The sequence below is a fragment of the Schistocerca nitens genome, chromosome 9 (assembly GCF_023898315.1).
Source record: "Schistocerca nitens isolate TAMUIC-IGC-003100 chromosome 9, iqSchNite1.1, whole genome shotgun sequence".
NCBI lineage: Eukaryota > Metazoa > Arthropoda > Insecta > Orthoptera > Acrididae > Schistocerca > Schistocerca nitens.
In genome coordinates, this window is record NC_064622.1 from 178,251,508 (window position 1) to 178,264,864 (window position 13,357).

General features: G+C 41.9%; 1 protein-coding gene across 1 annotated transcript in view; it reads right to left on the reverse strand.

The window, feature by feature from the left end:
* LOC126202945 (uncharacterized) overlaps window positions 1-13,357 on the reverse strand; it is a 111,517-nt gene that overhangs the window by 16,502 nt on the left and 81,658 nt on the right. Inside the window, exons 2-3 of the mRNA XM_049937047.1 lie at window positions 12,022-12,886; window positions 11,723-11,885 (exon numbers count right to left, since the gene is read on the reverse strand). Of these exons, the coding sequence (XP_049793004.1) occupies window positions 11,723-11,885; window positions 12,022-12,886 (1,028 nt within the window). The remainder of the gene's footprint in view (window positions 1-11,722; window positions 11,886-12,021; window positions 12,887-13,357) is intronic.

The following is a 13,357-nucleotide window of genomic DNA, read 5'->3' on the forward strand; positions in this document are numbered from 1 at the left end:
GCGGATCCCACACTGCACAGCAAAACTCCAGAAGAGGACAGACAAGCATGGTGTAAACAGTCTCTCTAGTAGACATGTTGCACTTTCTAAGTGTTCTGCCAATAAATCACAGTATTTGGTTTGCCTTCCCCAAAAGAGTATCTATGTGATCATTCCAGCTTAAGTTATTCAAAATAATTGCTAAGTATTCAGTATAATTCACAGCTTTTAGATTTATGTGGTTTACCTAGTAACCGAAACCTAGTGGATTTCTTTTAGTACCCACATGGATGACATCACACTTTTTATTATTTAGAGTCAACTGTCACTTTGCACACTATACGAATATCTTTTCTAAATCATCTGATGACTTTACCAGATGGTAAATGACAGCATCATCTGCAAACAATACAATAGGGCTGCTCAGATTACCTCCTAAATCATTTATGTAGATCAGGAACAGCAGAGGCCATAAAACACTTCCTTGGGGAACACCTGATATTACTTCTGCTTCACTCGACAACTTTACACAAATTATTAAAAACTGAGACCTTCCTGACAGGAACTCATAATCCGGTCACACATGCAATTTGATTCGTAGTAAATCATGAGGAACAGTGTTGGAAGCTTTCTGGATATTTAAAAATATGGAATCAATCTGACACCCCCTCTTGATAGCACTCATTACTTCATGAGAATAAAGAGCTAGTTGTGTTTCACAAGAATGATATTTTCTGTATCCGTGCTAACTATTTGTCAATAAATCATTTTCTTTGAGGTAATTCATAATGTTTGAACACATTATATATTTCAAAATCCTACTACAAACTGGCGTTATTGATATGGGTCTGTAATTCACTGGATTAAGCCTATTTCCTTTCTTGGGTATTGGCATGACTTGTGAAACTTTCCAGTCTTTAGGTATAGATCTTTTGACGAGAGAGCAGTTTATATGATTGCTAAGTATGGAGCTATTGTATCAGCATAGTCTGAAAGGAACCTGACTGGTATAAAATCTAAAACAGAGGCCTTGTTTTATTGAGTGATTTAAGCTGCTTCGTTACACTCAGGATATCTACTTCTAAGTTACTCATGTTGACAGTTGGTCTAGGTTCGCAGTCTCGAATATTTACTTTGTCTTCTTTGTAGGACTAGTTTTAGAAAACATTGTTTAGTAACTTTGCTATAGTGGCAATGTAGTCAGTGACATCACCATTGTTCCCTCACAGTGAAGCTACTGATGTACGAGGTCTGTTCAAAAGATTCTGGAACATTCGTAATTTCATGCCAGTGGTGTGTTGGAGCAAAATGCTGCTGGCATCCCTGCGCATCCTGTGCTTAATGAGTGACTACTGGAAATTTCATTGTTGTATGTCATTTAGTTACTGTACAGTGCTGTATTGAGTAGAACGTTGTTTCACACAGTTTGCAAATTTTGAGATGGCAGAATTAGAGGAGCAACGCATCTGCATTAAATTTTGCATGAAGCTCAAGAAAACCTTTACAGAGACAAACAAAATGATGCAGGAAGCCTAGGGTGGTAAGTGCTTAAGCCATACTCTGAGTTATGAATGGTTCACACAGTTTAAAAATGGCCGGACGGAAGTTAAAGATGACCCACATTCAGTATACCCTTCGACGTCTACCAATGGTGCTCATGTCAGGAACATCAACACAATTGTATGTGCCATTCGAAGACTGACTATCTGAGAGACTACCGAAGAATGTAACATTTCAGTTGGATCATGTCATGAAACCCTGACACAGCAACTTTGAGTGCATCGTGTTGCTGCAAAGTTCGTCCCACGGCTCATGAGTCAAGACCAGAAAGACTTTCACCTTGCAATCTGTGAAGAGCTGTTGGATCGCACAATTGAGAACAACATGTTCCTTAAGAGATTCATAACTGGTGATGAATGGGACATGGATCTATGGTTATGATGCTGAGACCAAGGATCAATCTTCACAGTGGGTCGGGAAAAGTTCTCCAAGACCAAAGAAGCTCGTCAGATTGCAACCTCCTCTAGGATGATTTACCACTTTGTAACATCCCCTCTGCAGAATGACAAACCCAAACTTATAACTTACGGGCCCCTTAAACTGTCTGGTACGGTAAGTGGTAGATTTACAGGGGTGCGTGGCAGGTCCTCTTTGTGCCTTACCTGTGCGGCAGCAGCGTAGTCAGCCTCCGCATTTTCTTAACCTGTAATCTTACCTTCCCTTACCTGCAGTTCAGCTGCTCGTACGTCATTCGGCACCCTGTGGATTGTGGGCTTAGCAAATATGTAGAACTAAGGTTTTGGAGAGGAATTTGGGTGCTACTAAATAATGCAACACAGATCTTATAAAAGCAATTACATTCTAGAGACATGTTGGCCTCAAAATCCTTTGATACGATTTATTACAAACAAATTGCAAAATCGTAGTTTACACATCAGAATCCTGCCACATATCGGTCAGACAGATATGCCCCTCTAAGTGGGTTCGAGACCACTGTTGGAAACCGATTGCATTTGGTTGCTGTCTCAATCAATTTAATCCCAATTGTGATCATATTAATATAATTAACTCAGCTGCCATGAGGGTCTTTTAATGCATCAGGCCAGGATCTTGTATTACTGGATGCCACGAAACTCAGTCTTTACTTACGCTTGATACCCCACATAAAAATAACCAGAATCATAACCATTGGCAGAAAAGAAAAACACAATTGCAATAGCAGGAGCGAGCACAGCAGCTGACTTACCGTGTTCAATGACTATCATGTAGTTGAATGCAATAAGCTTTGCTCAATTAACTATTTGCGTCTATGCCTCAGTAATTGTCACATATTAAGATAAACATTCATTCACGGTCTAAATAACTTCACCACCCATGCGAACATTACTTCGCCACTGTCCTATTCAGATTTAGCCAAAAAGCAAAGCTTAGTTTGTAATCCTGCGTGAGTGCAGCTGCTGACAATCTGTGCTGCTCCCCAGTCGAACAGCTAGTCCCCAACAGTGGCGTGCTGTGCACCCTTCTCCCCCACTAAACCACTTGTGACATCAGCCACCATCTTTTCCCTTAAAATAGACACATTTTAACTTATACTTCCCCTGTTGCTTTCTGCGCATATGCACTTTTGATTTACACTCTTCTGCAAATTCTACTCGCTGCTCTGCTCTAATTTAAAGTTTTTTTTTCAAATGAACTACTTTTTTACCCTTCAGCAGCCTCTGGTCAGACCAGGCCACCTTCTCCATCCCCAAGGGGTGTTCGCCTGTGGATACTGCGTCATATTTCTAAGCTACTCCTAGCTTTTCTGTGACCTTCTGCCTTCATGTTCTCACAATTCACTGTGCTGGCCTACCACGCCCGACTCGGCTCTTATCATAACCCTCCGGAATGCTAGCGCCACTCTGGCCATCCGCCTCTCTGCTATACCGCTGCAGTCTAAGCAGCACTCACTTAATTAAAAAGGCTACACCTTTAGTTTCATTGCCCATACAACAACCGGGTTTCTTTCTGAAGCCACCTCATATTCTTAGCTATCGAATGAAGTTCTTAAAATTATTGCTTATCTTAAGCGTGGTCATTCGTGCACAGCACCTTGCCACATTTCAAGGTCAGGTCAAATGTCAAAGAGATGTTGATAGTTTTTTTTTTACTTTGAAGGAATTTTTCTTAATGAATTTGTGCCACAGGGGCAAATTGTTAATCAGTGGTACTATCAGGATGTGTTGTGATGCCTGCAAGAAAATATGAGAAGAAAATGGCCTGAAATGTGGGGAGACAATTCATCACTCTCGAATCACAATAACTTGTCCCTGTTGTGCTTGAGTAATGCAAATAAAAAAAAAAGTAATTACTGTGCTGCCTCATCTTCCATACTTTCCAGACCTGGCCCATTGAAAGGACAAAGATTTGCAATGATAGATGAGATAAAAGACAATCCACAGATGGCACTTCGTACCATCCAGCAAGAGGCATACCAAGACAGCTTCCGGAAGTGGAATCTGCATTGGGAGCGATTTATCAGTTGTGGAGGAGAATATTTCTGTTCTGGCATAATAGTCAAGTGCAGGCATGATGGTCAGGAATGGTAGAGCAGAGAGGGCTGTGAAGAAGACGTCAACCAATAGTACACTGACCAACCCTTCTCTAGGACAACACCAACACAGAAGCGGCCTCTAGGTGAAAAGAACATAAGCACTGCGCCGCCTGGATGTGGCACAGTTGAAGACTAGCTGTTCTACGAGCTCTATAGCAGTGACTTAGGAACTGTATTGTTTCGCTTGTATTAGAAGTTGTGTAAACGGAAGAGATTTTCTTATTTTGTCTGTCGCCTATTGTCATTATCTTTCTGTAATAAAAATTCATCAATACGAATTGCTTGAATTGTTGTCTAGCAACCTGAGAAAGGTTTCCTAGGCACCCCATATTCTGCAAGTAGGGAGAACACAATAATCTCGAAGGAGATCATGCACAATAAGTAAATGGAATACACAGAATAATTTTATGGACAAAGTTCCGGAATTTTTTGAACAGACCATGTACTTTATATATGACCAGAATCTGTCTGGATTTTCTGCCAGATAATAAGACAGAGTTCTGTTGTGGAATATATTAAAAGCATCTCGCACTTGAGATCAGGCTAAATTTTGAGCTTCTGTAAAACTTCGCCAGTCTTGGGGATTTTGCATTCTCTTAAATTTGGCATGCTTTTTCCATTGCTTCTGCAACAGTTTTCTAATCTGTTTTGTGCACAACGGGGGATCAGTATCATCACTTATTAATTTATATGGTGCATATCTCTCAACTGCCACTGATATACTTTTTTGAATTCAAACCACATCTCGTTTACGCTTACACAGTTAAATAGGAAGGAGTGGAGATCACCTTTTAGGAAAGCATAAAGCAAATTTATATCTTCTTTTTTAAACAGATGTAGTTTGCATTTATATTTGTTGGATTTTAATGTTATAGTATTCGGTCTCTACAACAACCCTGTGGTCACTAGTCCACGTATTCATCATGATGCTCCCAATTTCTTAAGGACTATTTGTATAGTTTTGCAACTGTTTACACTTCAAGTGGGCTCTTGAAATAAATGTTCAAAACAATTTTCTGAGAAAGCATTCAGTACAATTTTGAGTGACTTTTGTGCCTACTACTGGCCTTTAACACACATTTTTCCCAACATGTCGAATGTAGATTGAAGTTTTCACCAACTATAATTGTAGTGGGGTACGTATTTGAAATAAGACTCAAGTTTTCTTTAACTGCTCAACAAATGTACCATCTGAGTCAGGGGTTTTGTGAAATAAAACATTACTTATTCCAGTTGTCAACTATAACTTCTACCAATGCTAACTCACAGGGATTACCTACTTCAATTTAAGTAAGAGGTAAACTACTTCCGACAGCAATAAACACTCCACTAACAACTGTATTTAATGTATCGTTTCTGAAAAGAGTTTTGGCTGAATTTATTTCCAGCTTTAACCAGCTTTCCGTGCTGATGACAATTTGAGCTTCAGTGTTTTCTATTAACACTTGGAATTCTGGTTCTTTCCCAACACAGCTACGACAATTTACAAATACACTCCTGGAAATTGAAATAAGAACACCGTGAATTCATTGTCCCCGGAAGGGGAAACTTTATTGACACATTCCTGGGGTCAGATACATCACATGATCACACTGACAGAACCACAGGCACATAGACACAGGGAACAGAGCATGCACAATGTCGGCACTAGTACAGTGTATATCCACCTTTCGCAGCAATGCAGGCTGCTATTCTCCCATGGAGACGATCGTAGAGATGCTGGATGTAGTCCTGTGGAACGGCTTGCCATGCCATTTCCACCTGGCGCCTCAGTTGGACCAGCGTTCGTGCTGGACGTGCAGACCGCATGAGACGACGCTTCATCCAGTCCCAAACATGCTCAATGGGGGACAGATCCGGAGATCTTGCTGGCCAGGGTAGTTGACTTACACCTTCTAGAGCACGTTGGGTGGCACGGGATACATGCGGACGTGCATTGTCCTGTTGGAACAGCAAGTTCCCTTGACGGTCTAGGAATGGTAGAACGATGGGTTCGATGACGGTTTGGATGTACCGTGCACTATTCAGTGTCCCCTCGACGATCACCAGTGGTGTACGGCCAGTGTAGGAGATCGCTCCCCACACCATGATGCCGGGTGTTGGCCCTGTGTGCCTCGGTCGTATGCAGTCCTGATTGTGGCGCTCACCTGCACGGCGCCAAACACGCATACGACCATCATTGGCACCAAGGCAGAAGCGACTCTCATCGCTGAAGACGACACGTCTTCATTCGTCCCTCCATTCACGCCTGTCGCGACACCACTGGAGGCGGGCTGCACGATGTTGGGGCGTGAGCGGAAGACGGCCTAACGGTGTGCGGGACCGTAGCCCAGCTTCATGGAGACGGTTGCGAATGGTCCTCGCCGATACCCCAGGAGCAACAGTGTCCCTAATTTGCTGGGAAGTGGCGGTGCGGTCCCCTACGGCACTGCGTAGGATCCTACGGTCTTGGCGTGCATCCGTGCGTCGCTGCGGTCCGGTCCCAGGTCGACGGGCACGTGCACCTTCCGCCGACCACTGGCGACAACATCGATGTACTGTGGAGACCTCACGCCCCACGTGTTGAGCAATTCGGCGGTACGTCCACCCGGCCTCCCGCATGCCCACTATACGCCCTCGCTCAAAGTCCGTCAACTGCACATACGGTTCACGTCCACGCTGTCGCGGCATGCTACCAGTGTTAAAGACTGCGATGGAGCTCCGTATGCCACGGCAAACTGGTTGACACTGACGGCGGCGGTGCACAAATGCTGCGCAGCTAGCGCCATTCGACGGCCAACACCGCGGTTCCTGGTGTGTCCGCTGTGCCGTGCGTGTGATCATTGCTTGTACAGCCCTCTCGCAGTGTCCGGAGCAAGTATGGTGGGTCTGACACACCGGTGTCAATGTGTTCTTTTTTCCATTTCCAGGAGTGTACAATACAAATTGTTTCTAGATCTACCTTCATGTGTGTGTCCTGTGCACTTTTAGACTGTAGTTTCCCCAAGACCCTCTAAACCAAAGAAGCACCCAACCCCTTCGCACAGCTCCTGCTATCTGTCTAGTCACATTCTGTATGTAGTGCACCCCTGACCTTTTAAGCAATAAACACAAAACTGTTCATTCCAGACTTATGAGAGTTTGCTCAACACTGTAGAAAGTCACACCTACCTTTCATAAGATCACCCAGGCAATGAAACAATATGCTGTCTTCTACACATTTGACAAATACATCAGCACATCCACCTTGATTGTCTTCAAATCTACACTCCAGAGGCACAGGAGTTTACCTTCTCTCATTATCACCACCTTATACTTTGTGCAGCATTCTTCTCCTCACTAAGAAATCTGCAGCTTATCAAGAGGTCATTTCAGAACCCCTTCAATGCTGCAACTGCTCAATTCTTATGCAGATGAACAGAATGAAGGTGTTGGTCATTTGATCCAGATATGCTGACAGAGCAGCTGGTGCACGACTGGCATGTGGACAGGATCAGGTCATGTCCTCTCAGCATTTCTCAGCCTGTACCACAGAAACATCCTTTGGACTGTATTTATATTGCTTTAGCCATGGAAGTAGCACTATTTGTCACTAAAGGAGCATTTTACAACATTATGCAAAACAACACTTCTCAGTTCAAAGAAGACTCATTTACCTCTTAATGCAAGTGCAGTACACACATCCATCTGATTACTATTCCATTTCATCCTGTAGAAAATTGAGCAGTATATTAGACACTAATAATCTTTTTAAGCCTCAGATACACAAATTCCACAATGTGCAACATTAGAAGAAGCCTGATTAGTGTGTTACTGGACACTGTCTGTTCCAGGTTGCAGCTCCGATGAGCTCAGATGTTTTAGATCACTGACATTACACACTCCTTGACTTGCTGCAGGCACATCCACGGGATCTGCCACTGCAGCAGCCTCTCTTTCGCAAGAGCAACCTAGTCTCACTGCATACCTTCTTCACGTGCAAGATGGACTGTAGGCACTGAACACTTGTCGGCAGCGACATGTTTGCCGTCATGGCTGTATTACTCAAGGTAAAAAATAGCTGCAGTCTTGCTACCCTAAGATGACCGTCTGGTACCGTAGCTCCTCTGCCTCCCCATTTTTCTCTATGCAACTGCCGCTGCCAGAAACTCAACAGCAGCAGTAGGAGCTTTGTCCTTAATCAGCCCAATCACAGCCATTGGAAGGGCTAAACAGATGATTCAATAGCGGTGGACCCTGATGAGAAAATTGAAGGTAGATTAAACTCTAATGTACTATTGAATTATGTGGTCAGTAGAGACAGGGCACTAACTCAGATTAGAGGAAGATGAGGAAGGAAATAACTCATATCCTTCTCAAAGGAACAATCCTGGTATTTGCTTTAAGTGATTTAGGGAAACCACTGAAAACTCAAAACTGACTGGCTGGATGGGGATTTGAACTGCAACACTCCCAAATGTGAGGCCAGTTCCTTACCACTGCAGTACACCACCTCGATTAGGGACTTTGATGGACATTGACACTCATTTCCACCTTGCCTCTAGTCCATCTCTAGAGCTGCCACCACTGAACTCACCTAGCACATGACTGTCATGAACATCAAGCAGTTGGCATTGCTGCAACATCTGACAAATGGTCTGATTGTAACCCAGTCCGTTAGTAGGAACACTCTTGCATAACTCCCTCAGAGTGCTCATGTTGTGGCATTGCCTTGGGGGTTTTTGACTTTACAACTGAGGGCTCTACTGTTTCTTCTAGCCATTAATAAAAAGTCTGCTGAGGAGTTGACTGTTGTAGTGTCGGTGGCATCCGTGGAGGGTGCCATGCACACCATCGAGAATTACCACTAGCCTATTAACACACGAACCTCACTTTTAGTTGACAATTAACTCTGTGTGTGTCAGGGGGACACCCATTCCCTTGTTTACTACTTAAATTAGAGGCAACTTAGTATAAGCATTGATAAGTAACAACAGTAACTGAATTAATTTACATTTGGCTGGGTCTTCGGGATTCAGGGTGTGGTTAATACTTAACAGACATGAATTACAATGATCTGAAGCTTTTTTTATTTTCTTCAACCAAGGAGGCAGAGAAGGAGAAAAGGAAGGAAATTAGGCCCTATTGCTGCCGAAGTCATTAGAGATGAAGCACGAGCTCAGGGTGGGGAAGGATGGGGGAAGATGACATGACTGTGCCCTTTCCAAGAAAAATGGAGGAAGATTGGGTTTAATGTCCTGTCAACATTGAGGTCATTAGAGACAAGCACAAGCTCAGGTAGTGTCAAGGATGCGGAAGGAAATCGGACATGCCCTTTCACAGGCACCATTCTCACATTTGCCTGGAGCAATTTAGGGAAATCATGGGAAACCTAAACCTGGATGGTCAGACGTGGTTTGAATTGTCATTCTCCTGAACACGAGTTCAGTGTGCTAACCACTGCACCACCTTGCTCAGTGCCCTTTAAAATGAACCATCCCACCATCTGCCATTAACTGATTTAGGAAAATCTTAATTTGGCTTTTGATGCTGCGGTTATCTGTTCCTCCCACAGAAACCAGTTCTTCTTCTGTAGTCCAGTCCACACATCTGCCCTGTTAGAACCCAATGTTTCTCTGCTAGAGAGCTGCAGTAGAACCAGTACATTACACGTATCTACAGGTTGCCTTGAAGGTTTTGGTTTTAGTTTGAGTGCTATATTAGAGGTTGGATAGTGTGCGATTGAAAAATCAATATTGTTACTTTCTTGATACAAAAAAACCATCAAGCCCGTGTTAATCTTAAGTTACAGTTTGCGCGCACACATGCGCGCACGCGCGCACGCACGCGAACGCAATAAGACTCACTCAACAGCCAGATTATGGTATTTAATCGAGCCTTTTACAAAAAAAGATTCTAAAATGGTTTGTCTGTGGTAGAATGCCTTCTCTAATATTGTCCTAATCAATTTCTTAAAACATTCAGTTCTTCATTACATGCCACGTGGATTTTAGTTGATACAGGAGTCACAATTTACATATAAAATCCAAAATTTCCCATGTTCATCTTTAGCACTCACTCATTCACGTTCACTTTCTGGCACTCCACAGTAAAGTGTAACTCATAATTCCACAAAATTATCACATATATCTCCCATTTCATCTTCATCTACATCCTCTTCCATTTCCATAATATTGTCCTCAAGAACATCGCCCTTGTATAGTCCCTCTATATACTCCTTCCACCTTTCTGTTTTCCCTTCTTTGCTTTGATAGAGCACTGAAAGACCTAAGTCGAAACACGGCCCCGGGAGAAGACAACATTCCATTAGAACTACTGACAGCCTTGAGAGAGCCAGTCCTGACAAAACGCTACCATCTGGTGAGCAAAATGTATGAGACAGGCGAAATACCCTCAGACTTCAAGAATATAATAATTCCAATCCCAAAGAAATCAGGCGTTGACAGATGTGAAAATTACCGAACTGTCAGTTTAATAAGTCACGGCTGCATTATACTAACGCAAATTCTGTACAGACGAATGGAAAAACTGGTAGAAGCCGACCTCGGGGAAGATCAGTTTGGATTCCGTAGAAATATGGGAACACGTCAGGCAATACTGACCCTACGACTTATCTTAGAAGCTAGATTAAGAAAAGGCAAACCTACGTTTCTAGCATTTGTAGACTTGGAGAAAGCTTTTGACAATGTTGACTGGAATACTCTCTTTCAAATTCTGAAGGTGACAGGGGTAAAATACAGGGAGCGAAAGGCTATTCACAATTTGTACAGAAACCAGATGGCAGTTATAAGAGTCGAGGGGCATGAAAGGGAAGCAGTGGTTGGGAAGGGAGTGAGACAGGGTTGTAGCCTCTCCCCGATGTTATTCAATCTGTATATTGAGCAAGCAGTAAAGGAAACAAAAGAAAAATTCTGAGTAGGTATTAAAATCCATGGAGAAGAAATAAAAACTTTAAGGTTCGCTGATGACATTGTAATTCTGTCAGAGACAGTAAAGGACTTGGAAGAGCAGTTGAACGGAATGGACAGTGTCTTGAAGGGAGTGTGCTACACAATAAGCAGCACTGCGAACAACACACTCTGTGACCTGCACCACAGCATCTGTGGGTGTGGGTGTCGGTTTTTTGAGTCTCTTCCTAAATTCTTACTGGTTGTTGGTTGTCGATGCTTCCTCAACATTTCTGTACGTTATCCATTGTCCTTCCACATCAATTGTGTTTACAATTCAGGCCCTCTCCAAAAAGAGAGAAATTTTTATTTAATTTAACGATTTTCTTACATGATTGTGGCAGATTAATGTCCACAGTTTGTCTCTCAGACCCTCCATGATTTCTGTGCACATCAAGACATTTGTTACACGACTGCTGCTCCACTCCCAATCTAATGGCAAGGCGGATCAGGTTGTCTGCAAGTTCAAGGTTCAAATGAAGAAGCAAGTTGTGGACTCTTCTACGGATGACGCCTTGATGCGCCTCTCAAGTCTCTAAAGGTTTACACCAGTGTTTTCATTGGTTAAGATGTAATGCCTTAAAGGACTGTCAGGAAATGAAAAAAAATATTTTGAGGGAAAATGTGGAAATACTGTATTACAATGCTGTGGAAAATAACAGTTCTTATTTTTAAAAAAAACACTAGTTCTTATTTTAAAAAAATGCATAATTACCACACTCACAATTATGATTGAAGGCCAATCGTGGATTTCGTGCATAAAAATCAGGGGTTTCTGCATGGCAGTCAAACCAATGCATCCGGCGATACTTGCCAAGATCTGTAATGCGTAGCTGGTCCCCATAATTGTGAACTTTTGTCCTTTTACAAACAATATCTGGATGCTCCTGCAAACATTATTTGAATGAAAAAATTAATTTTAATTCCTTGGACATATAGCTGTATCATTTACCTGTTATAGTCAAATGACTCACTAACTTCTATGGAAACTACTGAAATATAAAATATTTGCAAATCACTTACCTTTCTTAAGGGTGTTTCTAATCCATAACCAGCACTCAATTGTTCAGATTTATTCCTGCACTTGCATTTCTTTAGTTTAACATCTTGTTTAATTATATTCTCTTGAGAACTACTTCCATCCTCATCTGAAGTTTCTGCACTGTGTACAATACCACCTTTCTTTGTTTGGGTTGCAGTGTCTTTAAACAGCACATTTCTAATAGATTGTGATTGACGCCGCAGCCTACGTAGGAAAACTGATTGAGGAGAATAATTTATCATATCTCTAGCATTTAACAATGACTGAAGATCTTTATCTGCAACTGATTTGCCTTTTTGGACTCTTCTCCCATAGGATTTCTTGGGGTGGTTCATTCCAACATTCTTTGCCTCTAATTTACTGGAATGTGGTATTTTACATCGACAGCTTTTAGAACATTTATGAGTAAAAATATTTCTGATGTAACAGTTATGGTTTTCAGAATCACTCTCATCTGACAGAACTATCCCTGGACAGTAACACTCAGGACAAGGTTTAAACACTCTTTTCTTGGCACTACCTGACTGTTTCTTGTGTTTTTTGGGGCTTCGCCCATGTGCCTGACATAATTTCTTTTTCTTATATGATGAGACAATAAGCACAGGTCGCCTAATTTTCTTAGCTGATGGTGGTGTTGCATATTTGGTGACATGTGACTTGTTTGCTCCCTGCTTTCTTACATGAGTAAAATCTTCATCGGAACTTCCTTCAGTATGTTGCTCTCTGGACATACCAAGGACACAAGCAATATTTTTTGAGTTATTTCTAGCTTTCCATGCATCATATTTCCGCCTATTGGGAGATGCACTTGATAAATGTTTTACCCTCTCCAATGGTCTAGGTGTTCTGTAAGTTGATAAGAAATAATTTAAGAATAATAATAGGAAAACTAAGCATTACATATGAAAATAAATATGAGTGACTATACTTTTCTGGGAGTACTGGAAGAACTATTTTTTTAATATAGGCATAACATTACAATACACAAATTATTTATACTATTTCTCTTTAAAATGTATTATTCAGTTGTTCCTTGGTTTAGTTTCCACATTAAATTGTATGTTTCCTGATAAATGGTTGGGAATGCAAGCATCACCCCTCCCCCTTCCCTGCCCCTCCCCACATACCAAGCAAAGCAAGCAACCAGTTTCCAAAGAAACTTAAAAAACACTCTTATTCGCAAACAAAGAAATCTTATTTTCATTTTTAACAATAATTTCAATTGCTACTGAACCATAGGTTTAATGTCACTTGCACTGTTGCCATATACGAGGGCTATCCACAAAGTACATTATGTTTTGGAATTAAAAATAATAA